We start from the raw sequence: 25482 nt of genomic DNA, 5'->3' as shown, positions 1-25482 counted from the left end.
TGCAGGAGTTTGTCCCCTCCCCGCTCTTGTCCGATATATCGCGGCGAACCGAACAGGAATTCCGAATGCGTGCGGTATTCCTTGTGTGTGAAGCTTAGATAGAGCAAAGGGCTTAACGTGCTAGCGAAACGTCATTGTTAATGGATCGAGCTCGCGTTTCGCTCGGGAAAGTGGAAACCGACGCGACACGGTAGACGAGATGTAATTTCATTATTAATCTCGTTGGATACTAGGGGGTGTAGAGGTGAGAAAGAGGGGGAGAAGGGAGAAATCACGACATATGACGATGTATTCCGAAGCTTCCTCAGCGACTTGGATCATGCTTTAATTTTCATTCGGGTCTCTCCCCTGGCTTCTAACTTCGACTTAAATTATAATTAGAGACTCAACTATTCTTCCCTCAAACGTTAATTATGTCACATCGCCAATTAGCGATAGATAATTAACATCGCGAATTTGCGTACAGTGAGTGCAAGTTGCTCAACATATTTGAATAATTTCGCTGATGGCTTCTCTTACGTGTAAAAATACAGAGAGATATATACTATATCAGAGAATTATATAATTATATCAAGTTTGAAGTCTAATTTCGAAAATATACGCACGTGTCGTTCGAAGAATTTGTTGTTTGAAATGAGTTTAATCGTCCGAATAATGTCGCGAGATAGTAAAATTTCCTCGCGTTACAATAACACGCGTGTTCAAGATTCCTCGATGAAATAAATAAATGTTACACCCGATCCGTCTATTATATGTAGGCCGATTGACGCGAGAAGAAATTCGATAACGTCGTTCGCGAAACGGCCGAAACGATAACGTATCGAGGAGACGAAGAAGAAGAAAGAGGAAGTTTTCGCCGCGTTTCGGGACGGGACGTATCACTTACGGCAGCCGAAACTACCGTCGAAGGCAATCGGGGACGCCTAAGGAGGTTTGGAGGCAATACGGAGGCGCGTCTCTCTCACGACAAATTAAGTTAATCGGAAGGAACCAATTTTTCTTGGGGAAGTACTGCGGCAGTACTTGCGGACGACGCGATGCCTTCCTGAATCAATACTTCACTCGTCGCGAGGGGAGCTCCTTTCCTCGGAGCTGCAACGCCGCAAAGCAGCTTAGCGTCACTTCGGCGTCACTTCATATTTATGATGTTTAAGAGCGTGTTCCTTCTCTCGTATACTTTCCCGAGAAGCGGACTTAACGGGGAGTCACTATCTTCTTAAACTTCATTAAACTCATTTGTAATATCGCCCAAGTTGTAATTAACAGCGTATATAAGCCGGAGGTGTATATTAACATATTTCACCATATGAGATAACTTGGTGACACATTTCGACCTGCTAAAGTAAAAATAATATAATTCTGGGATTAATCAATTCGCGTTTTAAACAATTTTTTAGCAAAATTGAAAGATATATATAAAGTTCTCGTCACGATTTTTAAGACACTTACGATAATCTGACTAAAAAATCATGAACTGTATTAATTTCGAATCGACAACAAATTGCAATAAAAATTAGATAAACTTTTTGTTTGATGAAAAAGCAAATTTACTTTGATTTTTTTTAACTAAAATTACCATGTTTTTTTTAATAGTAATGTAGAGGACAGCAAAACAAATTTAAAATAATTAAAATGATCAAAACGATTAAAATAATTTATATAATCAAAATGATCAAATAATAATTATTTATTAATTTTTTATTATTGCTTGTCGGTTAGAAACTGACTAAATTTCTGTTTATGATAAGGATATGACTCAAAAATTGACACGACTTACTTTTGCATTCGCATTTACCAACATTTTGCGTAAATGAGTGACATATTTTGCGCGCATCGATGGCGAAACTTTTCATGAGATTTCCAACGAAATTGTTGCTGCGGACGCTTAAAAAGGTTCCAGCCATAATTAACCCTTTTAACGGAAAAACTCGGGTTGGAAAGTTCGACCGACGTAAAAGTCCACCACATCGAGTTAAGTCGCGCGATAAATGGCAAACACTATCAGGATTCTTCATTTAAACCGTGATTTATATCATTGTGCTTTACGATCCTAGTCAATAATAAACTGTTCTTAGACTTTAGAAAATAAAGAGAACAAATTATTGCGTCACTATTAATAAATATTGCTGATCGTATCGTCAAACAGTTGTAACTTTCATTCAGGATCAACTTTTTCAGTATTGAGTAGATTTTAATTTTAACCATCGCTACGTGAATTTCCAGTGGAAAAAGACCACACAATCTGTTTTTTTTTTTTTTTTTTTTTTTTTTAATATTCTGTACAAAAAATGTGAAAAGTTACCTGTGAGATGCTCATTTTCGACATCAGCAAATTCAAATGAACTTTTTTATTTAACAGTTATTTATTTAACAAGCGACTTAAATGCACCGTCATCTGCTACGTTTCTAAATATTTATCTTACTTTCATTTACATATAAATCCGATGAAAAATACCGCACATGACAGAATGCATTAAAAACAACAATGTTCCGTTAAAAAAACACTTGTTACATATATACGTTCATTTCAATTATCTATACATACGGATATCAAATATAAATACGTATTATATTAATAACAAATCTCCCAATTACAAATTGTCTACAATAAAAAAAGCTATATAAAATAAATACCTAATTGTACATTTGTTAAATTATAATTGAAGACACATTTGCGTGTGTAAAACATTTCTGATATCCGATGAAAAACAATTTTATTAGAAAGCGTTAAATGTGATTTTCCGCAACAACAATGAGGGATTCGTGGAAACGTGTATTTATTTCCAGAGTAACGCGATTCTCCCGCCATTCTCGCGTTATTTTTACAGCGAGGCGCACAGAAGGGAGGTGGAGGAGTGCAGGAGGGTGGAAAAGGGTCGTGTTTTTCTATTCGGCGAGACGTCTCTCGCATAGAAAGCGTCGCGTACGGCACATCGCGAGTCCCAGGAGGCATGTCGTCGTCGTCGTCGTCGTCGTCGTCGTCGCGATGTGCAAATTCAACATCGACCGCGAAACTGTCGACTTTGGATGTCGCTGGTATTCGCGCGGTCGCGAAAACGCGTCTCGCGAAGAGAAAGAGAGAGAGAGAGATGTCTCCCTTTACTACCCTCTTATCATCTACGACAATTCGCGCGGTGGGAATCGCAGGATCGTGGAATCATACGGCGGCGTCGTAGTAAAACGGAGGGTTGTTATAAGCGGCCTACACATCACCACGCCCGGTTCTGGCCCGCGAACTAGGGCGGTGCCGCGTCGCACCGCGCGAAATCGATATCTGTTCTCTCTTACCGGATTTTATTCAATGGCAGAAAAAAAATAGGAAGAGAGGAGCGAGGGAGAGATGTGTCGGAATCAAAAATAAATTTGCGTGAGCGGGCAGGAAGTCGAAATTCGTTGTCGCCGGATAACGACGAATTGCCTGTAATTGATGTATTCCACATTTCACGGTTAGTTAACGCACGACACGACTCGAATTACTAACTTAAATTATAATTTGTGGCATAAAGCGATATTTTTAGAAGATTCAACGCAGAGCAAAGTTTCTCTCTCTTCGCGATTAAATCACGTATCGATAGATATGTGCCTATACGCACGTGTGCGTACAAAGAAAGAAAATATAGACATGGAAAAGTAAATTTCGGCCGCTAATGCATCTTACGGTCATCACCGCATCATTAATAATTTTAATAAGTTCGCTGTAAAAGATAGAGCGCGGCCTATACCGAAAAATGTAAAAATTGAATTTTCCATTTTAATTGCCGTTTAAATGGCAACATTAATGCTGCTCCGTCAGTGCAATTACGCCGACGTAATTTTCTTAAATCTAATTTTCGTTATCGCGCAGGTGTGGGAAATTAAAGCTTCTAAGGCTACCGCTAAAGTTCAAAAATGCAACTTTTAAAATTATATCTCATTTTCTATCTGCACGAGAATTGCTTCATTAAATATATATATATATATATATATATATATATATATATATAAAACACACACACATACACTAGTGAATCTGTTTGTATAGGTTGCACTAGAGTTTCGTTCTTACCTCGATATATTACAAATGCGTGTTACAAAGTGTAATTATTTGAATTATAAGAGCAAGATACAAAATCGGGCTTTTGAGAAATTTTTTCTCCCCGTTTCTCGAGTTAATTCTCGATTTACACGCACGCGTTCTAAATAACATTTAATTTTCGCGCTATAATTAATCGCGACTTTGCAATCGCGTCGCTTTTGCAGGATGGCTTTTATATTATGGATGCACGCCGAAGTCTCTTTATCCGCGTGCAACGCCCAGAAAAAGGTAAGGTTGCACGTGTGCGACGAGGCTACCAAGATAGGTGCATCGTACCCGCATCGTGTAATGATAAAAAGCCGCGCCTTGCGACGGGAGCAAAAAGGGCGTTCCTTACCCGGCAAAACAAACACGACGTATATACGGCAATAAAATGTAAAAGCAACCTTTGCGGCATAAATAGGGCGAAAGAGCATCTAACGGCTTCCTCGGTCGTTCAGCCGAGTGATAACCCTCGTAAATATCTAATAACTTTATTCGCGCATCTCTTATTCGTTTGGAATTACTTCTGAAAAATCGCTCTAGAATATAATAAAAACTTCAAATATTTTATCCAGCAATTTTATCCTCAAGTATATATAATACCCATAAACGCATTGAATTATTAAAGCTATTAATGACGTTAACGTTATCAAGAAAGTCCATTTTATAGATGCGTTGATGCAAAATGAATGAAAAATACGAAAAGCTTCTCGTCGGCGAAAATTCCTTTTTAAAGAATATTTACGCATATTTATATCGCACTATAAAGAAGAGAAACACGTATACACAATAACGGACATTACTTTCGAAATTACCGAGCCCTATCGGTAGCGTTATTAACGAGCCTTGCTTTGCCTCGCCAATCAATATATCGGATTTCTTCGTCAGTAATATCAATATCATCGACGCCACAAGAGTGTCATTATTCCCATGGAGACGCCCACCGGATCCATATCATCAAATATATCCAGAATATATCCAGAATCAATCAAAAGTACGATAGTGTTTCGCACCAATGCGTCTTTGCTTAATAGCCCAATTTAATTAATATTAAATTGCTTAATAAAAGTGTTGCGCTTTATTAGTTAACGCAGGAGGCCTAGAAGAGGCATCGGCAAAGTAAGATATTTAATGTTATTTTGATTGGATAATCTTTTCATATCCATAGATTTATCGAAATAATGAAAACGGAAAATATAAATAAATAGCATAGCTATGTTTCTCCGACGAACCTATCGTATTGATGTCCGTTCAGCGAATTGAACAGGACAAAATAGTTACGTCAATTTTATATCGTTATCGATGCAGCTCGAGGATTCTTCTCGATGAGTGAAATGTAATTTTTCATTCTGTATTCTGGAGAAGAATATTATGATGTCTGACAAGAACGACAAGCGAATATGAAAGAATGGAAAAAGATCAATCAGCGAAAGACTGAAAAAATTGAACTAATTGAAAAAGAAATAAAAAGTAGGAAATCGTAAAAAGAAATAAAATATTTAACATTCATTTCTAATTAAAATTTAATTGTCAATTTTTTAATGATGGATTTAAAGTTCATGTGCGAAAATAATTAAATTTTTACTTTAAATTAAAAGTCAATATCTCGATGATATATGACGCGAATAAAGTATATATAAGAGAGATAGAGAGAGATGCGAGAAAGAAGTTATATACGGTTTTTCTTTAGAATCCGGCGTGAAATTTTGAATTGCACTACTCGAAGTAATTTTTTGCTCGACTATGCGTGCAAAGAAAGTAGGTTTCAGTAAAATTATCATCTCTTCCGCGAAGATATAAAGTATTTATGACACGTAGCAAATACAACATAAGTGCTATCTCGAGGGTGCTCTCTTCTTCCCCTCTTCCCCTTCCTCCAGTTTCCATCACTCACCCTCTCTGCTCCTTCTACCAGGTTCTTGATGCAACGTCCCATTTCGTGTCGTATCTCACCCGATCCATGTCGGCCGTGCACGATTAACCCCTTATCATATCTCCTTGTACACTTTGTAGCAACATGTTCGAGAAATGATGTCCTCCAAAAAGTTATGGATAGAACAAACAGATAAAACGAGAGAGAGAGAATAAATAAAGACTAATAATAGCTTTCTAAATAGTTTATTGTGCGCTTTATTTGCATGATTTTTTATTTGAGCGGATCACAATCTATTACACGACTCTGAGTGTTTTAATTAAATTTTAACAATATTGTTAAAAAGTAATTTATATTGCATATAAAAATTTGCATTATATATTTTTTAGTTATACTTATTATATTTTCAAACTTTTGACATTTTTATATGTCATTCTGTATAAATGATTAAAAATTATTGGGGACACGCGGGATATAATAAATACATTTTGTATCAAAAATACTGTTATGCTTTAAGCGCAATTTTATAAATGCGAAATTCACGAACTTTATTCACATTCAGACTGCTTCTGCCCGTATTTGAAATTTATGATTTACGAGTTACTCATAATTCGAGTCTCGCATTCTGCGATATTGAAACTCGCAAAATGCCCATAATTTACGAATACTTGCATTAAAATGTGTCAACTAATTAAAAAGTTACTAGTAAATATATTTATTGCAATTACAGTTATTGTTTCACATAAAGCGTTATATTCAAAACTCTGCGTCGATTTCAAAATAAATTTAATCATTTTCTTTAGTTAATATTATCAGTTATTTTGTGTGTGCGCTTACAAAACGCTTTTTATATAGAGATTTTCAGGTATCTAGTATAAAAGTTTTTATCTCCAATCTCTTCTTTGATCGTATCGCAGTTTGCTGATCAATTTTAAATGTTTTTTTAGCGTAAATATTACAAAAGAAAATTATAAATAATTAACAAAACTTGGGGGAATATATTTCGATGGAAAAGTGCTATTGTCAAGTATAAATATGATAATTGATATTAATAATTGAGATAATACGCGCGCATTTCTCTCATATAACTGAAATTCATTTATGGTTAATGATTAAAATTCAATATTTGTATTTAGTTAGAAATTAACTTTATGTCAATAATTGAAGCTCTCTCTTCTATAATAAATATGTAAATAACATACATATTTTAATCATAGAATTACTAGTTATTTTTTCCGATAATAACATCTCTGTATTTCGACCACGCAATTCTATTTTTATTAATATATTTTTATTAATATATTTTTTATTCGATTAACCAATTTCAATATTCGCAAATTCATCATCCGATACAATTCTATGAGAATAAAATTTATATTTTTTTTCTTTATTGAAATTTTAAAATTATTTTTATTCGCTTTTATATCGCGCTTCTTTGTAAATTCTTATTTTCGCTTATACTTTATGCGCCAATTATCATCTTTTACAAAAATTGTTATTCTTGGAGCTTATACCTTTAAAGTTAGTAGTTTACAAAGAAGAATATACACAATTTGCTTTCTGATTTGCAATGCATAAGGATTTAATTTTAAACTAGCATTGTAATATAAAATGTCGCGAAACGTAAAGAGATATCTGTATTTCCATAAAATATCGTGTAATAATATCGACGATGTATTCACAAGAATGAAGCATAATGCATCCCTTCGAATCTCGATGATCCTTAAGTCTATGTTCTCTCCTTCGGATTTCTTCTTGTCGATACTCGATGTATCTTTTCATTGCTTTCGTGTTTCATGTGTTGTTTAATCCAACACAATTCTGTCCAATTAGTTAAATCGTACTACCATGCTACGATAATGATGTAACGCGAGGAATTGTTACAGCTTGTTATGGAAAATATGTATCCATCTTGCTAACGTCACATAACGCTTTTCCGTGTACAGTAACGCTCCAGTTTCCACTCTCACTCTGTTATTCGCGAATCACGCGTTACTCTGTTTAATGATATATCCGTAAATCATCTCATACAATATTAGTTGTTTAACTTGATAGACATTTTTCCTTTATAACATAATATTCGAAATTCATCAAATAATATAAAAAAATGCATTTGCGTGTGTACAAAAGTTAATTATTTTAACTTTGTGGCGAATTTTGAAAAAGGGAGCTAATTATGTAAAAACACACATTCAGTTTATTACAAAAAGTTTTTATGTAATATTCGATACACGATACATCTTGATACACAATAATAGATTTATGATTGTCTACATTGGAATTATTTATTTTCAATCGCGCATCGAGGATGCATTTGCTTAGCAAAAATCTGTATCTATCAGATACAGACCTCTGTATCTCTCTCCCTCTCGCAGCGATCGTTTACCTTTACTCGGGATCATCGGCATCATGCTGCACGTTCGTCGGAATCAGATTACCGTCTCTGCATGCATCGCGTTACTTCATGCTGTATCTGGACCAATCCGCGACAGACTCGTCCTCCGTGTCGAAAGTTCCGGCCGCGGGATCTGCGGGGTTCGGGTCGAACGGGGGGGCTGCGTTATATTTCCCGAGGGCCAAGTCGATGAGGGAGAAACAGCATCCGGGAAACATGGTGGCGCAGTCCTTGCCCTCGTGGCCGGCTTTATGTGCCCGAGTGTACGTGCGATGCTCGTCGGGTTCAAAGGAGAACACCCTCTTTAAGGGTAGCCTGCAACGTAAAGAATTATTTTTAGATCGCGAATCGTACGTTACATTACTAACGATGATTGAATCGAAGAGTCGTGGAAAATCGGACTCGATTTTCATCTTCATCTGAGAGATATTACGACTGAAATATTATATATATATCTCTCAGAAAGGGTAGAGCAATACTCTCTCCCTCTATCTCTGTCTCTTTCTCTCTTTCTCTCTCAGGAATTAACCCTCTCTCAACAGAACCCTCCACAAGAAGGTCTCTAACGTTTTGCGAATTGCACATTCTTGGCCGAGATGATGAGTAGGTTGCTCGTAATAGTCGGTTACGGGATAATCGAGGAGGCGCTCCCCCGAGATATCGTCGGATAGAAAGAGCTATTTTAAACCGCACGCGAGTCGAGTCACGTTTTTAATCCGTCGTCATTTTTGCGCTGCGAGAAAGAGAGAGAGTCGTAATAACATCTTCTGTTTTGTCCTCTGTACCTTTATTTAGAAAGGATGAAAGAGTAAATTGGCATGTAAAAAATGTCTAAGAAAAGTTTTTCAGTGTCTTTATATTAAACAAAATCAAATAGAATAAAACGAGAAATTGAATTAGAAAATTTTTCAAATATATAGATTCATTCAAGTTGTATCATTCAACATTGTGAATTGCAATACGTATAAAAGCATCTGGTTTTTCTATATAAAAAATATATATATTTTTTTTTTATAAAAGCTCTCGTTTACTTACGATATCGCTATCAAGACTACTTGAAGTATTTCAAGATAAGTGGGTCAAGTAGTAGTAACGAATTACAATGAAAACAAATTGTCCAGGCACCAACAGCTTTCGTAAACCGATTTGAAGAGGGTTTTTTTCAACAAGGGAACAAAAAACAAATACACAAAACTATAAAATTGTATTGGTCAGAGCATATCAAATGAAAAATAACGCGATTTTTATATTTCAACTAATATCGAGAATGTATATTGAAATGTGAAAGATTTCTGCGACAAATGGCGATTTTCATTATTATTTTCGCTAAAAAAAGATATCCTGTCCGCTAAATCAAAAATTTATTGTCATAAAGAATATGACCAATTCAGTTTGATCCACTTTTTACAAAGATTAAAATTAATTACAAAGATATAAATTCTCGAAAGAAAGCTACGTATTAGTTATTAGATAAGTAGTATCTAGCATTATTGTTTATCTTGCACCTTCTTAATTTTAGTTATCTGCATCTTCCACCGCATTTGTTCTTCTCTCTCTACTTCTCCTTTCTTGGATCGTATTATTTTGAAATCTCACGGCGCTCAATATTCATGAATTCGTAAATTAAAGTAAATGTAGGAGAAAGGTAGAAAAAAGCCTCGAAAAATAGAATACCAATTCACGACTCTTCGAGGTACATTTGCCAAATCCTTTCGCCTCGTTTGAGAATCTTACGAGAATGATATCCGCATCATTTCTTCTATCAAGGTGTTCCCCTTCGGCATTAATCGCTGAGATGCTTCGCAAAGTGCGCGCAGAATGCATGTCCTGCCATCAAAGCCCATCCTGAAAAATAAGAGAGAATGACATGTAAATGTAAAATGATAAAAAAGATATATTTCGTAAAAAAATGATTGTGAGACATGACTATATTTTTTACAAAAGACGAAAGAGAGAAAGAAAGATCGAAATCTTTCATTGAATACGATTCTGATTTGTCGAAATATCCTTTTTTGTTATTTTTGCGAGTTGCCATTATTGTGGATTGCGATAATAATTTTTCTGATTTATCACTGCCACTTTGTGCCTGGAGAAATCTTAGGGGAAAATGCACTGAATGACAGCAGTTATCAGATTTCCTCGTAGACTTCAAAGTCAGACAAGAAAGGACGATATATTTTACAGGGTACATATTTCTTTAGACCTTAGACAATCGATAAACTCTGTTTTTTGAGAGAAAGTCAAAAGATTTTTAGAAACACGAAAATGTCTCTAAATATAGCTACGTATATTTAGGTGTTTAATGATATACTTAATTAATTTTCTATTCTATTTTATTTTAATAAATTTGTAGTTTTTTTTATACTCTATAATCAATTTATAATTATTTTATTAACTTTTCGCAATTAATTAAGACACAATTTCTTATATATAAATGATATAAATAACAATAAATAATATATATTTATTCTTGCGAAATAAAAATCATTTTATGTCTATAATTTTAGACCTTCAAAAATAAATTAAATTCTAACAATTTAGAGTTTTTTTTCTTTCTTTTTTTCTTCCTTTATATATAAGAGAGTGAAGAGATTAATGTTGAGAGAAAAAGTAAGAGAAAACGAGAGGGTCATTCATTTTACACGCAATTGACGAACCCAACCGCAACGGCAATTTGAATAAACACCTATCATTTATTTCCGAGGGTAATTTTTACGAAGAGAGGACTTTAACAGAATGGATTTCGAAGAAATGAGATAGAATTAATCTTTTAGGCCTAACGTAGACACTCCGAGATGTGCCGCTTTATCCTGCTCATTCTTTTAAGTAAATGACATCCGTTGATATATTAGTCATCTATTCTATATTGTCAATTTACGGCTGTTTCGAGCGTAATTTGTCTCGTCGCCGACAAGTCTAAATACGATTTATGTCACGTTTCTACGTGACACAAATTCTATTATTCTTCTAAAATCGCAACCGGTTATAAAAAAATATATCACTGATCGTAAAATTCGAATCATTTACTATGAATTATCAATAATTTACAACGCTAATGCTTCTCTTCTCGCATTAAGCAAATCATTCTATTGCTTCGTAAGAGATAAAACAAACGCTCGTCATTGATTTCCGCGCTACGGGTCGCGTTTCCGGATAGTTGCTTTATGAGTCTCCTCGCGGTCCAAAACGCTATAAAGATTTCTCAGTTAAGTATTCTTGCTACATCCTTGGAGTAAGAACGCCTTGCGGCTACAGCCGTGGCCTTATTTTGGCTCGAGCGGAACGCTATCGACGAAAATAATCGGAGGCTCTCTGACTGGCGGAGGGTATAAATCTGGTTATGGCCCGGGCCGCGGAAGAGAGAGAGAGAGGGAAGAAACTATTTTCCCATGGTCGTTGGCCCGAGAAACGGATAAATGGTCTGCTGGAGACTCGTTCAGAAACAACCCTCCCGCTATCGGGCCACGGCTGTGGAAACGCCACCCTCTGATTCATGCCATCCTGAAGCCGCCACCACCGTCGTCGACCGATCCCTTATAAACCAGCGGCGACGTTGCCCCCTCTTCCTCCCCTATACACATACAAATACTCTCGCACACATACACACGCGCGCGTAGAAATGCGCGTCCTTGCACAATATTCTACATAGCGACCGCTCTATAAGACGTCGAGTATATAAACCACCACTTTAGCATCTCCTCGGCGAAAGGGTGAATGATTTCATGCGGATATTAGCCGCAATACTCTAACGCTCGCCTCGTTATCCCGGTCGGGATAAAGTGGAGTAAACGACGCTGCTAAATGTCGTTCGATGAACGTCCTTAAAAGCATGCGGGGGATGCAATAAACGTCTTCCTGACAATTATGCGAGGCACACATAAATGGCCCTCTTTGATCTTGGTAAAGTTATTCGTTTCGCGAGCGTTATAAATAATACATAAAAAAAAATTTCCGCTTATTAATATACGCTCTTTTAAGTAGGATTATTTTTGTTTATTTGGAGAGAGAGAGAATCAAAGAATTATGATAAGAAGAGAAGATTTCGAGTTGTATTTTCGCGAAGAGAAAATGAACTTCGAGCCGATATTTGCTCAATTATTGTGCAACAAAGCTTTCTGAAAGAGGCAGTTGACGCTACAAGAACTCTAATCAAATTATGTTATAGAAACACCTACTCCAGATAAATATCATGAATAATTCGATTCAAGTATGAATTGATATCATCTTTTCGTATAATACGAGATGATGGCTAAAGATTGATCAGGTTGTAAAAGATCCTCGGACATATCCATGGTCTCATCCGTAATACAGATATTTGTCACCCTGTCTCGCGTTATTTAAAGTCTTTCAGTGCCAATGTACCGTAATAAATTCGGATAAAGATGCGTCAGCACGTTACATCTCCGTAAGATTATCGCGTTACGATACAGATAGCATCCATAAAATTATCATCGATTCTCTACAGATCCTCTTCAATTTGTTCTCATGCTTTTTTTAATTTTATTTCTACGAAATAAAATCGATTTATGTGTCTTTCTTTTCTCGATGAATATTATAATTATTAATTTTATACTTCTTTTTTTTTTATGCAGCATTTAACGCGACATAGAATTATTGAGATATATATCGGAAAAGTTAACATCACGATATCATAATATCAAGACTTTTGATATCGTGTCACGCATATCACATATTGCGGTGACTGGGATTAGCAGACTCGGCATGAAATGTAATTTAAATCCCCTGGTCGAATGATGAAAATGAATTGGCTAAATCTCGTATATAATAGCCGCGTCACAGGTTCGTTTTACAATATGATGCGGCTTGACAAATTGTAAGTCCCCGCGTGACGTGACAATAAGCGCGTGTCTCCAGCTTCGACCGATGTGCGGTCTCGCCGTCATTATTGCGATTATTATATCGGTTTTTTCGGTTAATGCGGCCGATACGTCGGGATATACGTCGCGACAGATGACACGGAAGCAACTGTAATACTTCGACGGGTCTTTGCCATAAAGAGGCAAGACGGCCGTTCGATCGTGCCAGAGCCACTAAAGCCGCCGTCCTATTTTATTATCGAGCGTGTCTCTCGTCTCGTGAAAATTCGTCGCTCTCCTCCCTTTCCTCAAAGATGCTCTGAAATCCAGGTTAATATATTCGCTCAATTTAAATGGACGGCGAGAACAGAGAGACGAGAGAGGGAGGAGGAGACGTTGATCCAGGAAAATTGTCGTCTTAACCGCTCGCGAACGCGGATATTATTAATTGCTATCAGAAGTGGCCATAATTAGATTGTTATTCAAATCATCGGGGATCCATCTTTAAATTTTATCAAGTACAATTTTGATGGATTTGTTTAATTTTTTATATAAAGGTTTTTAAAGGCTACATAAAGGCCTTATTCAAGAAATATGCAAGCGTTGCAATTTTTATATAAATTTGTTTTAATTAAAAATATTTTTCTAAAATAAAAAATCTTTAATTGTCATAAAGTTTTATATAATATCTTATCTTTTATTTTGAGCGTTCAAAAAGAAATATATTTGCATATATTTTAATATATTCTATTGATATTTTTCTCAACGCAAATATAATAATCTTATTTGTTTAAATTTGAAAAACAAATTGCTTGAATAAGGTCGACGCTTTTAACTAAATTTCATCAAATTGCAACCGATTGGATTTGAATAACATTTTAATGAAGCTTCCTCGGATTTTGATCCGAATAATCGTACACTTACGCATTCATGATGACCTCCAATTTGTTATAAAGCTCCCTTCGATGCCTCCTCTGCAAGTAATAGTACTCCGACTTGCGGTACTTCTTTCCGCCGGGCGCGAAGTGGGTCCTAACGTCGTTATTCCATCCTGAATATTTTAGAGGGCCGTTCTTATTAGCGACTGCAGTCGAGCCGTAACGGTCGTGCTTGTTGCCGAATTTAAGTTTATCGTTCCTCAACTCCAGGAATGGTTCCAGGGCGGGTTTGCTCTCGTTAGGCAGGTCGTAGGAGATACCCCAGTTAAGACCCTCCGTGAAAATGTTGTCCGGGGTCAGGGTGTGCACTGTCAGACAGAGGGCGACCTGTATTCGAGAATGCCATGTTATATTTGTGTCATTTCTTTTCGTTTTTATACCTTCAGTTTCGACATGATTGTTATCATTATTAACACGAAATTTTCCTGCTTCTCGTAGGATGAATAAATTATGACGTTCACATTTTATCATATAATAATCTTAAAAGTAATATTATATGCAAAATTATCATTAGGATTGCATCTGTGATTAGAAATCTTATCCGACAAAAAACATGTGACAGAAAACAGGTGATGACAGAAAAACGGATATTTTAAATTTCTTGAAGCTTTACAAGTTTTCTCGACAATTATTCGACAAAATAGTGTGTTCCGTACAGCTCGTGATAAATGATATTAAAGTATGTATGTAGAACAATTCCGCCGCGTAACTTCATCTACTATAATAAGTAAGTGCATTTTATCAGTAATAATTAATGATCAAGTTAATTAGCTTACGAGCGATGCCTCTTATAACCAGATGTTAAATTACTTCATGTAGCCATTGAATTTACATTTAAATTAACATTATATTATCAAAATCTATTGTTAAAGTTAATAGAGGAGTATAATGACTTTTGATGCTATGAATAATAATACTGTTTCGAATTGAGAGGAAAAATTACGAAGATTGTTTACATAAAATATATTATATAATATTATACAATTAATTTATTGTACTTACAGAAAATGTAGAGCCTTCGGGAAAAACGATGTAACGTCGTTTCCTCGAGAGAATCGACTTGTCGTTGGCTTCATACTCCGATAATATCACGCAGATTATTAAGAACATTAGATACCTGGCATTGTAATTCATTGTATTAGCCTGTAAAAATATATACTGCGTTGTTGACTCAACTAATGAAAAAAATGACGTATTTTTAGAAAGAAAAATAAATCGGTAACATTTTGACAAACATATTCAGAAGAAGCGAAAAGCGTGATTTAGTAAATTTTTATTTAAATTTATAATCGATTAACAATCTTCGAATTTACATACATAAGTCCATATTCGACATATTATGCACACATGGAGCGCGCAAACAATCGTAATATTTCCCTATTTCCAGGATTAAACGTGGGAGTCGGGATTAAAAGCGGATGTGTAGGTTTGACATTGACACAATCGACGTTGCTTTAAACGTTCAAAGATGATATCCCGGAAAAACTGGACCGCTAATTTCGTCGCGCTCACAAAGCGTTCTTTGAAGCGAAAGCAAATTATTTCATTGTCATCGCAACATGGAGAAGGAGACAGAGAAAGAAAAAGAGAGAGAGAGAGAGAGGGTGCAAAATCGAAGGGTTGTAAAGTGGAGAAGGGAGTTGAGGGAGGAAAAAGGGGTGATCGTAGCGGGCGAAAACTTTCTTCCAGCGCGAACTTGTAAAGGAATTACCCAACTTTCCGGAGAGCAAATCTCGGTATAATCCGTTGAGAAATTGTTCGACGACTTTCCTGAAATAAAAGCAGCCCATGAACGACGCCGGTAATGCCGCCTTTTTGCGATCGCGAGGAGCGAACTGCCGTAAACCATCAAGGTCCCTTTCTTCCTTTCTCCTTCTTTCCATCTCTCTTTCTCTCCCTCTCTTGTGATTCGGGCTGGTGACTCCGAGCGGGCGTTAGCGATCGGTCGGGAGGATTAGACAGGAAGTTGGAATTGTACGAGGAAATAATCTTGGGATAAATAATCCGGTCGGCCACGCTCCAATGGCTGGATTTATCGCGAGTTCGCAGATATTTAAGAGCCGACTCACTCGGAATTTTAACTCTGGTCTCGCGTCACCCGATCTCGAATTAAACATCAAATCTCTACGCTCTCTCTTTCTCTTTCTCTCTCTTAGCGCGTCAATTTTTTAAGAGGAAGAGAAATATATCTCAAGAAAATATAATGAAAACTGTGCGAAAAAGAAACCTTGATTTGGGAAACATTAACTGTTTGAATCCTTTGCGGACGAGAAAGGATACGCATAAGCTTTATCTTTCGCGCAAGGATGCAAGATTAATTTTTCATTCCGCGACGTGAGCACTGCGCTATAGTGATTGCCATTTTTCCTCCCGATGTTAACCCGGAAAAACTTCTGAATTGCCGGCATTAGTTTCTTTCTCCTCCTTGGCGAGGAACGAATACGTGTTTGCTGCAGGATACGATACAGGCTCGCGCGATGCGCCTGTGTCTGTGTAGAAGCGAATTGTACATTCTCACTTGTGATTATACATCGATCACCGTCCTTGCGTTTCCGGCCACGAATCCCATAGATCCTAGCGGGGACATTATCCGCTTTCACGTTTGAGGGAATTTCGTTCACCCGCGTAACGACAGACGGGATATTGTCGCATTCCTCTGCCGCGAACTTTTCATTCCGCCGAAGCGGGATGTCAATTTCTGTGCTCGCGAAAAGACGTCAAAGTAAATCAAGAAATCAATAAAAGAGAAAGAGAGAGAATAATCGTGTCTATCGGCGAGAATAAATGTGAGAATTTACACAGCTGAGGGCTTTAACTTTATTTTTTTCTTTTCTGAAATACCGTAAATTTAAAAACGATTAAAAAATAATGTGTGCGCGATGGAAGTAAAATATAAAAAAATTTTCCTGCATAAATGCACAACTTTAAGATAAATTGACGTACACCACGCGATTTATTTCCTACCTCGCACTCGTGTCGTTCGTATGTGGTCCGTATGTTCCGTTAATTAGTATTATAACTTTGCTCCGACTCCCGATTAACGTAATTGGAATCTTATTACTTGAGCGCGGATATTATAATCAATGCTAAAGCGTTGCGCGCTCGAGCTGCAAACCACCTTCAGCAGCCAATTAATTGCAACGGTACGGGATTATTAATATACTCTCCCGGACATAGCGTCGAACGTTGTGAAATTTGTTACGTCGCGGGTTGAGAGAGGTAGAGAGAGAGAGAGAGAGTCGACACTCTCCTCCGGAGCAACTATTTATGTACATTCGAAGCGCGTAGAGGTTCGTTAACGTCAGTTAACGAATACGTCAATAATTTTCCACATAATATGATATGTAATGCGAACTTGCAATAAAATGTTCAATAATTGTATTATATGCGCGTATGTATAATAATGCAACGTACATTGTGCAAAATACATTTTATTAATAATCCCTGATAAATTCGGGGACGAAGAGTGCGATTGACGTTTCGCAATTTTACGGGAGGCTGCCAATCAGTGTCGTTAGCCATATAATTCGCCTATCGAAAAATATACCGAAGGACGGGGAGGTCTGCGCTTTCTCTCTCTCTCTCTCTCTCTCTCTCTCTCTCTCTCTCTCTCTCTCTCTCTCTCTCTCTCTCTCTCTCTCTCTCTCTCTCTCCCCGCAAATCGCCGATACAATAACAGGATACTCTCCGTATATTTCGATGAAAACCGATATAATCGATCGATCCGCCCCGGCATCGTCAAGTCTCGTCGACCCGACCTAGCCATATCGGCGAATGAAACAAGTTTGATTAGATGTAGCAGACACGTTGAGAGCTTGAAATTCGATAAAAATCTATTTCGATCAACGAGAAACAAGTTGACCGTTACCGTTCCGTCCTTGATCTCATCTCAGGTTTATTACGGATATGTGACGCGTGGAAATGGAAAATATATATCAGGGTACGAGTTTTAACTTTGACACGTGCTCGCTGGTTCTTTAAATCGCATAATTGCAATCACTTTAACGAGGAGATTTAATGTCGGCTGACAAAATTCAAAGCGGGATAAATTTATAAAGCGAATTTCGACGAGCGTTTGAGCAAAACACGTCGCAAAAATTATAATCATCCACGTGTATTGTAATGGATTAAGGGACGTAATGGATTATAATCGTGTTTGCACAGGAGATAATTACTTTGCACAGGTGTGTATCGAATAATGGAATTTATAATCCCCTCGCGTTTGTAATCCTTAACGTGTAGATCAAGTTATTATCTCTTCTATAGACATTTAATCAGTGAGTAATTAATTATCCCGATTATTCACCGATATCCCCCCGAAGCCTGGATATTCGCGTTAAGGTATAACCGTCGGATATCTTTGGATATTATCAATATACTCAGCTTAATCGTTGCCATCTGTCAAAAATATCAAAAATGAAGAGATTTAGCAAATTTCACGGACATCGCTGACATAATTTACTTTGACAGGAAATTGCCAGATCGTGGTCTCGAATGAGAGGTCGGCCAAATATTTTCGGCAGACAAAACTTTCCGCATAGGATGAAGGATCGAGCCCTCTAAGAATAACCCCGATATAACTCACTTCGGCTCTTTAGGAAGTAGGAAATTAGTCACCGTGAAAAAATGAGACACGGAAAAAAGCAGAATGATCGATCGACGGTTGCCTATACGCGAAAAAGACACAGCATGTTAGATGTATATATACACTAGCGGATCCTGACGTCGATAATGGGGGGGGGGGTTGCAAAATTATTTTATTTAATATTTTTGGTTTCATGATTAGCTTTTATTCCAGGATCAACGACGTCGATAGCTCTTTAATGTTTGTTTTTCTTTATTTATATTTTTTAAACAAGTTCAGCAAAACTGTTTCTTTTAATTTGCAAGGAAAGAGGGTTTAATCCCCTTCCCCCCAAGGATTCGCCAGTGTATATATATATATATATATATATATATATATATATATATATATTATATAGATATAAAGAATTTCTCGCCTAATTATTTTCATGCAACGAAATTATCTCATCATTTTGTCCTATGTCTGACTTAATCTACACTTAACTCCTTGAATGCGTAATGAGTATAATTTACAGTGTATCTTATACTTTTATATATATATATATATATATATATATATATTTTATATATATATTTTATATATATATTTTATATATACCAGGTGTCCCATTTTAAAGGACTCAAGCCAAAGGTCATATGAATATTACTATGTTATGTCCCCCTCGAAACCCTACAACTTTTGTAGGAAACATTTTTTGATTTAACGCAGTGTTTCTGAGATATTTGAGTGGGTCCTTTAAAATGGGATACCCGGTATATATAAAAGTATAAGATACACTGTAAATTATACTCATTACGCATTCAAGGAGTTAAGTATAGATTAAGTCAGACATAGGATGGAATAATGAGATAATTTCATGCACAAAAATAATTAGGCGAAATTCTTTATATATATATATATATAATATATATATATATATATATATATAATATATACATTATGTATGTATAAGATACACTGTAAATTATACTCATTACGCATTCAAGGAGTTAAGTATAGATTAAGTCAGACATAGGACGAAATAATGATAATTTCATTGCACGAAAATAATTAGGCGAAATTCTTTGTATCTATATAATATATATTATATAGATATAATATATATTATATATATATATTATATAGGTATAAAGAATTTCACCTAATTATTTTCGTGCAATGAAGTTATCTCATCCTATGTTTGACTTAATCTATACATAACTCCTTGATTGCGCAATGAGTATAATTTACAGTGTATCTTATACTTATATATATACACTAGCGGATCCTGACGTCGATAGCTCTTTAATGTTTGTTTTTTTTTATTTATATTTTTTAAACAAATTCAGCAAAACTGTTTCTTTTAATTTGCAGGGGGGGGGGGTTAATCCCCCCCCCCAGGATCCGTCAGTGTATATATATATTATAATTTTCTATAATAATTTTCTAGCAATTATTTTTTCAACTGTGAATCTTCTTCATCGAATGTGCGATTAATTCTCGGTCGGCGTGAAATTTTGTTTTTAGAAACAGCAGGAGCCCCCTGTGTGTTTATTTTTAAATACGTCAATCCGCCAATAAATATCGCCGAAACGTTAGAACGCGGTTCGTTGTCTCGATAAATAGATTATGATTAATCAGTTTGTCGAACAGTTTGCCGGCTGAAAGAATACCCGGCCATGAGATTAACAGAGAGAGTGCATTAACGCGAAAACTACATAAAAGCGAAGTTGTACCGTTTGATCTTCCTCCCGTAACAAGAGATGAGTAATCGGTTTGGGAGAAGGAAAGGATGCCTCGTATTATCGATATTTCTGACAAACTTTCTTTTTTATCGTCATTCACTCGCCTCTCCTATGTTGAATATTGAAAACGTCACTTCTTTCCCGTTTAAAGTAAAATAATATCGCGTCTCTTGTATCAAATTGGCTCAATCAATGTGAACGAATTTATATTTCGATAAATATAAAAAGTAACGCATTTAATGCGATGCAATTAATGAACGGTTAAAGGTATATTATTCTCTTAATTAATCTTCGTCGTTATTATACGTTATTATACGGTATATCGATATATGTGTAATATAATACAATATATTTACGTAATATAATTTGTTTTTTTTTTCCACGGAAATTGATCGTTGCTTGGTAAATAAAGGTTTCGGGAAATAGCGCGCGCATGTGTTAAATATCAGCATGTAAATTCGCGAGATAGTCCCATAAGCCCCGTTCGATTGTACAGCAGTTTGATCGGGATCGGGGTCGAGCAATTATCCCGGCCAATCTCCGGAATCTCCGGCGCCGTGTGTTGTGTCCCGCGAAAACGAGAATGGAATTGAAACGAGCTGTTTTGTTATCGTATCACCGCGCCGTCAAATCGCGAACGTCGAATAATAATCCCTCATACACGCTCTCTCACCTGTCTCTCACTTATTTCGGCTTCTCCCGCGGTCCTCCGGTGAATAATCTCCCGTCCCGGCCGAGACTGACCGTTATTATTGCAGTTAGGCGAGCGCCGGAGCATTGTCGAATTCATTAACGTCCAGCCGCGCTCAGCTCGGACTTCCGTTCTCTCCTCGGCTTTATTTAACCAAACGATTAACGGCTCAAGAGCCGAACAGCCCGACACGTTGCCGGGCGTGAGCATAAAATACCGTTCCACTATTAGTGCGATTAACGTTTCCGTCCGTATTGTGTGTATGTGTGTGTGTTTGTCGAGTACCTTTCACACGCACGTGCTCTTGTATCCTGTGGTTGCGCCTATAATTCGAGAGCATTTATCATTTTGCACGCTACAGTAGGATTTTTGCAGATTATCATTATCCTATTACCGATTCCTAGTTGAACACGCGACGAATTATAAGCGTGGCTGATTCGAAAAACTGTATTTTCTTCGGAAAAAGCACTATTCATTCGTCGAATAAATCGTAAAATAAATATTATCGAGAGTTTGAGACATCCTCTTTAAATCAATTTTATAAAAGATTGTTTAAGAGAAGAAATGTCACGTATTAAGTTAAAAGTATAAAATTTATTAAATTATGAATTGATAGGGGAATAGAATAGTTTGATTGAGTTTGTAAAATAAATTTAAAAATAATCAATTTAAAATAATATGTATATATTTCTAATAGATTTATCACTAGATAAGATTAAATATAAACTTGGATAAAGTTTTTTTTATTTTTATCACGCTTACGTCTAACAAATTATCGTCGCTAGATTAACTTCACATATGAGCTAATAAGAGTTATATGTAATTTTAACTTGGCTGTGCGTCAGAGAAATATATAGAATTGTCAAAAATAGAAATTTATTTATCTATGAGAGAAAAGTTTTTTTTTATAAATTCGGCGCGACTGCAACATCCAAAATATTAATAAAATCGAGTAATGATATAAAAGCAGTTAGTTGGGAATAATCATTTCAAATCATATATCCAATTTCGCGATGTACATGGTCAATTAATACTAAGTATTATTCGCTTAATTACATTCATATAATGCTAAACGTGTTTTGTGTATAATATGATTCGGATTTTGCAATTGAAATATTTCGTTTGCTCGAAAGTATGGTTCTTATTACGAGGAAATAATAAATTTTGAACATTTGCATAAATACAACTTTGCTTTTAATAGAAATTAGTTCTCAATGAAAATTTTATAACGAAACGATACTCTAATAATAATTTAAGCAGATATAAAATAAAATAAAAATTATACGAAAAAGTGCTTATGTGTGTGTGTGTGGATTGAATTACTCATTTTATAAAATTTTGTTCCTTTTTTATTTTTATTATATTGTTGATATCTTTTGAAATATATATTTCAGACGTATATTTATTCGATAAAATAATATTGGAAATATCACAGATTTTTCTGTCTAATGCAGAATTAATCTAATGCTAATTAAATATAAAATGTTTAATAAATCACATAAATTACAGATTGTTTAGACTTTAATTTTATTATTAGTTTGGCTTTTCAACAGGTACAGTCATTTTGTATATAAATTATATAACAATAGTTTCAACAGCGAAAATGGACAAGGATAGACAATCTCGCAATCATTTCTTGTTCGATATGCAATGTCATAACAGTCGTGTTCATTTGTATCCTCGAAATTTCTGAAACATACATTCTTAAGCTTTTAATTCGAAATATCATAATATTACAATAATTTTTATAATAAAATTATATAATATACTATTATATATTATAAAGTTGTTCAAGAAAATTATGTGTAAAAAATACTATTAAAATATTCGTCTAAATATTAATTTAAAATGTGGAAAATATTTTTACCTTAAAATAATTCGTATGGCATCTTCGATAATTGAAAATCCTGGGGGACTTAACACTGTTTCCGCCTCGCAAATCGCGCGAAGAATACATAATCGTCCAGGCAAGTTTCGACTAAAATAGATAACGGCAAATGTAAATTAATTAAAGCCAACCTAATCAAAACATAAATAAAATTTTCAGGATAGCATCGAATATAATCACATTTGATGGAAAGAATATGTTCGAGATATTTAATACACTGAGAAAAAAGTTGTTAACTTGACTAAATCGTTCAACTAATTACTATTTTGATAATTAAATATATATAAGTATTTAAGTCAAATACATATCATCTTAGATTTAATATATTGTACTTAAATTAAATATTTCTATATGTTCAATCAACAAAATAGTAATTTAGTGGAACGATTTCGTCAAGTTAACAAATTTTTTTTCACAGTGTACATATTCAATAAAATTAACATTTTAATATTTATCAACAATTATATAATTTCCTTTTCCTTACACTCTTGAATGTGGCGTCTGTTTTAATACATTTTAAAATTATAAATTAATTTAACATATATTATTTTACATTAGTGTAACTTGAATATTTAAAATCTTTTATATTTTAATTTGATCTGATTTTTTTCATGTATTTTCTAAAAATTGCGTTTTTATATTTGCTTAACTACTTAATTTCTTTTTTTACCTGTTCAATGCCAATTCAAAATTGGCATAAAGCTCGCGTCTATGTCGTCGTTTTAGTTTGGACGGTCTTTTGATCACAGTTTTCCTTAAATCTTCCTGACTAGGTATAGGCCATATCATATCGAATTCCAGATCGAGATTCCAGTTGCTAGGCTCAGTAATCTGGATAGCCTTTAGCAGGCTCAAGGTTACCTAAACGAGCAATTCGCACATGCATAAAATCACTTCTTGATTAATAAAATTACGTTGATTTTCTTCAATCGAAGATTATATAATTGCATTAAAATAAAGATGAGAATTTTATTATTGATAAAAAAAATGAGAGAAAAAGGGAGAGGAAAATTTTCTTACTTTAAATTGACATACATTTGTAGATCGAATTAATGAAATACTTGTATGTTCGCTATAATTTCATTTTACGTCCATCGCTGACAGAAGCGAGGAAATACGTGTGTTTCGTGGTTTGCACGTACTACTGATAAACTTAATTCAATGATACTTTGCGGTTTAATATAAAACGTGCTCATCTTTTCGGAATGGTTGCTCGTAAAAGCGCTCGTTATCGCGTAATATGAGAAAACGCTCGTCTAACTGATTCCTATCGATCTCCTTCGATCTTTCGCGGAGCGAGTAGTACGCTCTCGTAAAAGTCCGACGTAAAAGACCTTCGTTACTTCGCTGACTCCGTCTGACTCACCACGAAGGCGCTCCCCTTCGGAAAAGCCAGTTCCCGTCTACGTCTGGGTAAAGTCTCCCCTGATCTTTGACCGGTGGCACTTAAGTCGGCGTCATTACGGTGACACACCGCCTCCCGCAGGAGCGACAACGAATTCTGGATCTCGGCGAGGATCAGGACGAGCCACGGGGCTCTCATTTCTCGGAATTACCGGACGGCCGGGCAAAATCGGGAGGGCTCTCTCTCCCGAGAGGCTCACGGAACGGAGAGCATTTTCAGAAAACCCGGAAACATCCTTCGCGGTTACGTCGAAATATTATACTTGCATTTTGCGCGCACTAGTAGTAGCACGACTCCGCCGCTGGGACGACGGAGTGACATATGGAAATGGCATCTCTCTCTCTCCTGTCTCTCTCGTTGTTTGCGCTGCGAATTATCACGCGTCCGGCTTGGAACGACGAGAAATGATCTAATTGCTCGGATGAATATTTAAATATATCGCGTGTTAATTGCAGTTTCGTTCGACGTGATACATTATTACAAGAAATCGAATCGACTCGCGATCATTCACCCTGCAATTATTTTACGGATGAAAAATATCTCCTCTCTCTTTTTCCCTAAAAAAAATTATGTATTAATCGTGTGTTAAATTTTTGTATAAATTTTAGCCGTGTGTATACGGCCGTGTGTAAGCTTCATGTAAGAGACCTGCTTCTGCGGTTGTGATAAAGTATGCGGTCCTATCTCGTACATGGACTGCACATACGTTCGTTCTCCGGTATATTTTATGTCGCGGAGAAGATATCTTTCCGGTGGTAAGGCTGAATAAATTTTAGTCTTTGTCAAGTTTTAATATTTCAGAACTGATATCGCGTAAAAATTTCAATACAAATGAGAACATCTTCTAAATACGAAATAAGATAATGTGTAGGAAGAAAAATTACACATAAATAATTAAAAAGTTCGAATTAAAATAAAACTAACGCACACAAAAAAGAAACATTGGTAATTACATCTTTCGTTATAATTTTTTGCAATTTATTTACTCATTAGATGGCCAAATTGGCGCTGATTTCTATGCGTTCTCGTATTCATCGAGCTCGACCGAGAGAGCTCATTAATTCTTTCGGGTCTCTCGTAGACCATTAAAGTCTGACAAGCTGTCCCTC

The 25482-nt window shown here is 35.7% G+C and overlaps 3 protein-coding genes across 3 annotated transcripts in view; 1 reads left to right on the top strand and 2 right to left on the bottom strand.

Moving 5' to 3' along the window:
- The window catches only part of LOC145938035 (uncharacterized), a 190277-nt gene that overhangs the window by 5698 nt on the left and 159097 nt on the right, over window positions 1–25482 (top strand). The gene's annotated exons all lie outside the window — the stretch shown is intronic.
- LOC145938900 (uncharacterized) lies at window positions 8207–21108 on the bottom strand. Its single transcript, XM_083042784.1, has 5 exons — window positions 21063–21108; window positions 15083–15223; window positions 14067–14407; window positions 10060–10170; window positions 8207–8640 (listed from the first exon to the last, which is right to left on the bottom strand). Exons 2-5 carry the CDS (start codon window positions 15212–15214, stop codon window positions 8388–8390), a joined length of 837 nt encoding a protein of 278 aa, XP_082898910.1. The 5' UTR covers window positions 15215–15223; window positions 21063–21108; the 3' UTR covers window positions 8207–8387.
- Window positions 22640–24511, bottom strand: LOC145938018 (uncharacterized). Its single transcript, XM_083041333.1, has 4 exons — window positions 24335–24511; window positions 23639–23829; window positions 22948–23058; window positions 22640–22769 (listed from the first exon to the last, which is right to left on the bottom strand). Exons 1-4 carry the CDS (start codon window positions 24509–24511, stop codon window positions 22640–22642), a joined length of 609 nt encoding a protein of 202 aa, XP_082897459.1.

This window comes from Prenolepis imparis, unplaced genomic scaffold, assembly GCF_030444845.1.
Source record: "Prenolepis imparis isolate NDT839.2.m4 unplaced genomic scaffold, iyPreImpa1.0 SCAF_7, whole genome shotgun sequence".
Classification (NCBI taxonomy): Eukaryota; Metazoa; Arthropoda; class Insecta; order Hymenoptera; family Formicidae; genus Prenolepis; species Prenolepis imparis.
This window is presented reverse-complemented; position numbering and strand designations above follow the sequence as displayed.

Excerpts from the sequence above, each read along its gene's own strand:
- LOC145938900 (XM_083042784.1), bottom strand. The coding sequence starts at position 15,214 with ATGAATTACAATGCCAGGTATCTAATGTTCTTAATAATCTGCGTGATA. Across the intron at positions 14,408-15,082 it reads CCGAAGGCTCTACATTTTCT|GTCGCCCTCTGTCTGACAGT; the intron begins GTAAGTACAATA and ends TCTCGAATACAG. Across the intron at positions 10,171-14,066 it reads TTGGAGGTCATCATGAATGC|GATGGGCTTTGATGGCAGGA; the intron begins GTAAGTGTACGA and ends CTTATTTTTCAG.
- LOC145938018 (XM_083041333.1), bottom strand. The coding sequence starts at position 24,511 with ATGAGAGCCCCGTGGCTCGTCCTGATCCTCGCCGAGATCCAGAATTCG. Across the intron at positions 23,830-24,334 it reads CGAAGGGGAGCGCCTTCGTG|GTAACCTTGAGCCTGCTAAA; the intron begins GTGAGTCAGACG and ends TTGCTCGTTTAG. Across the intron at positions 23,059-23,638 it reads TTTGAATTGGCATTGAACAG|TCGAAACTTGCCTGGACGAT; the intron begins GTAAAAAAAGAA and ends TATCTATTTTAG.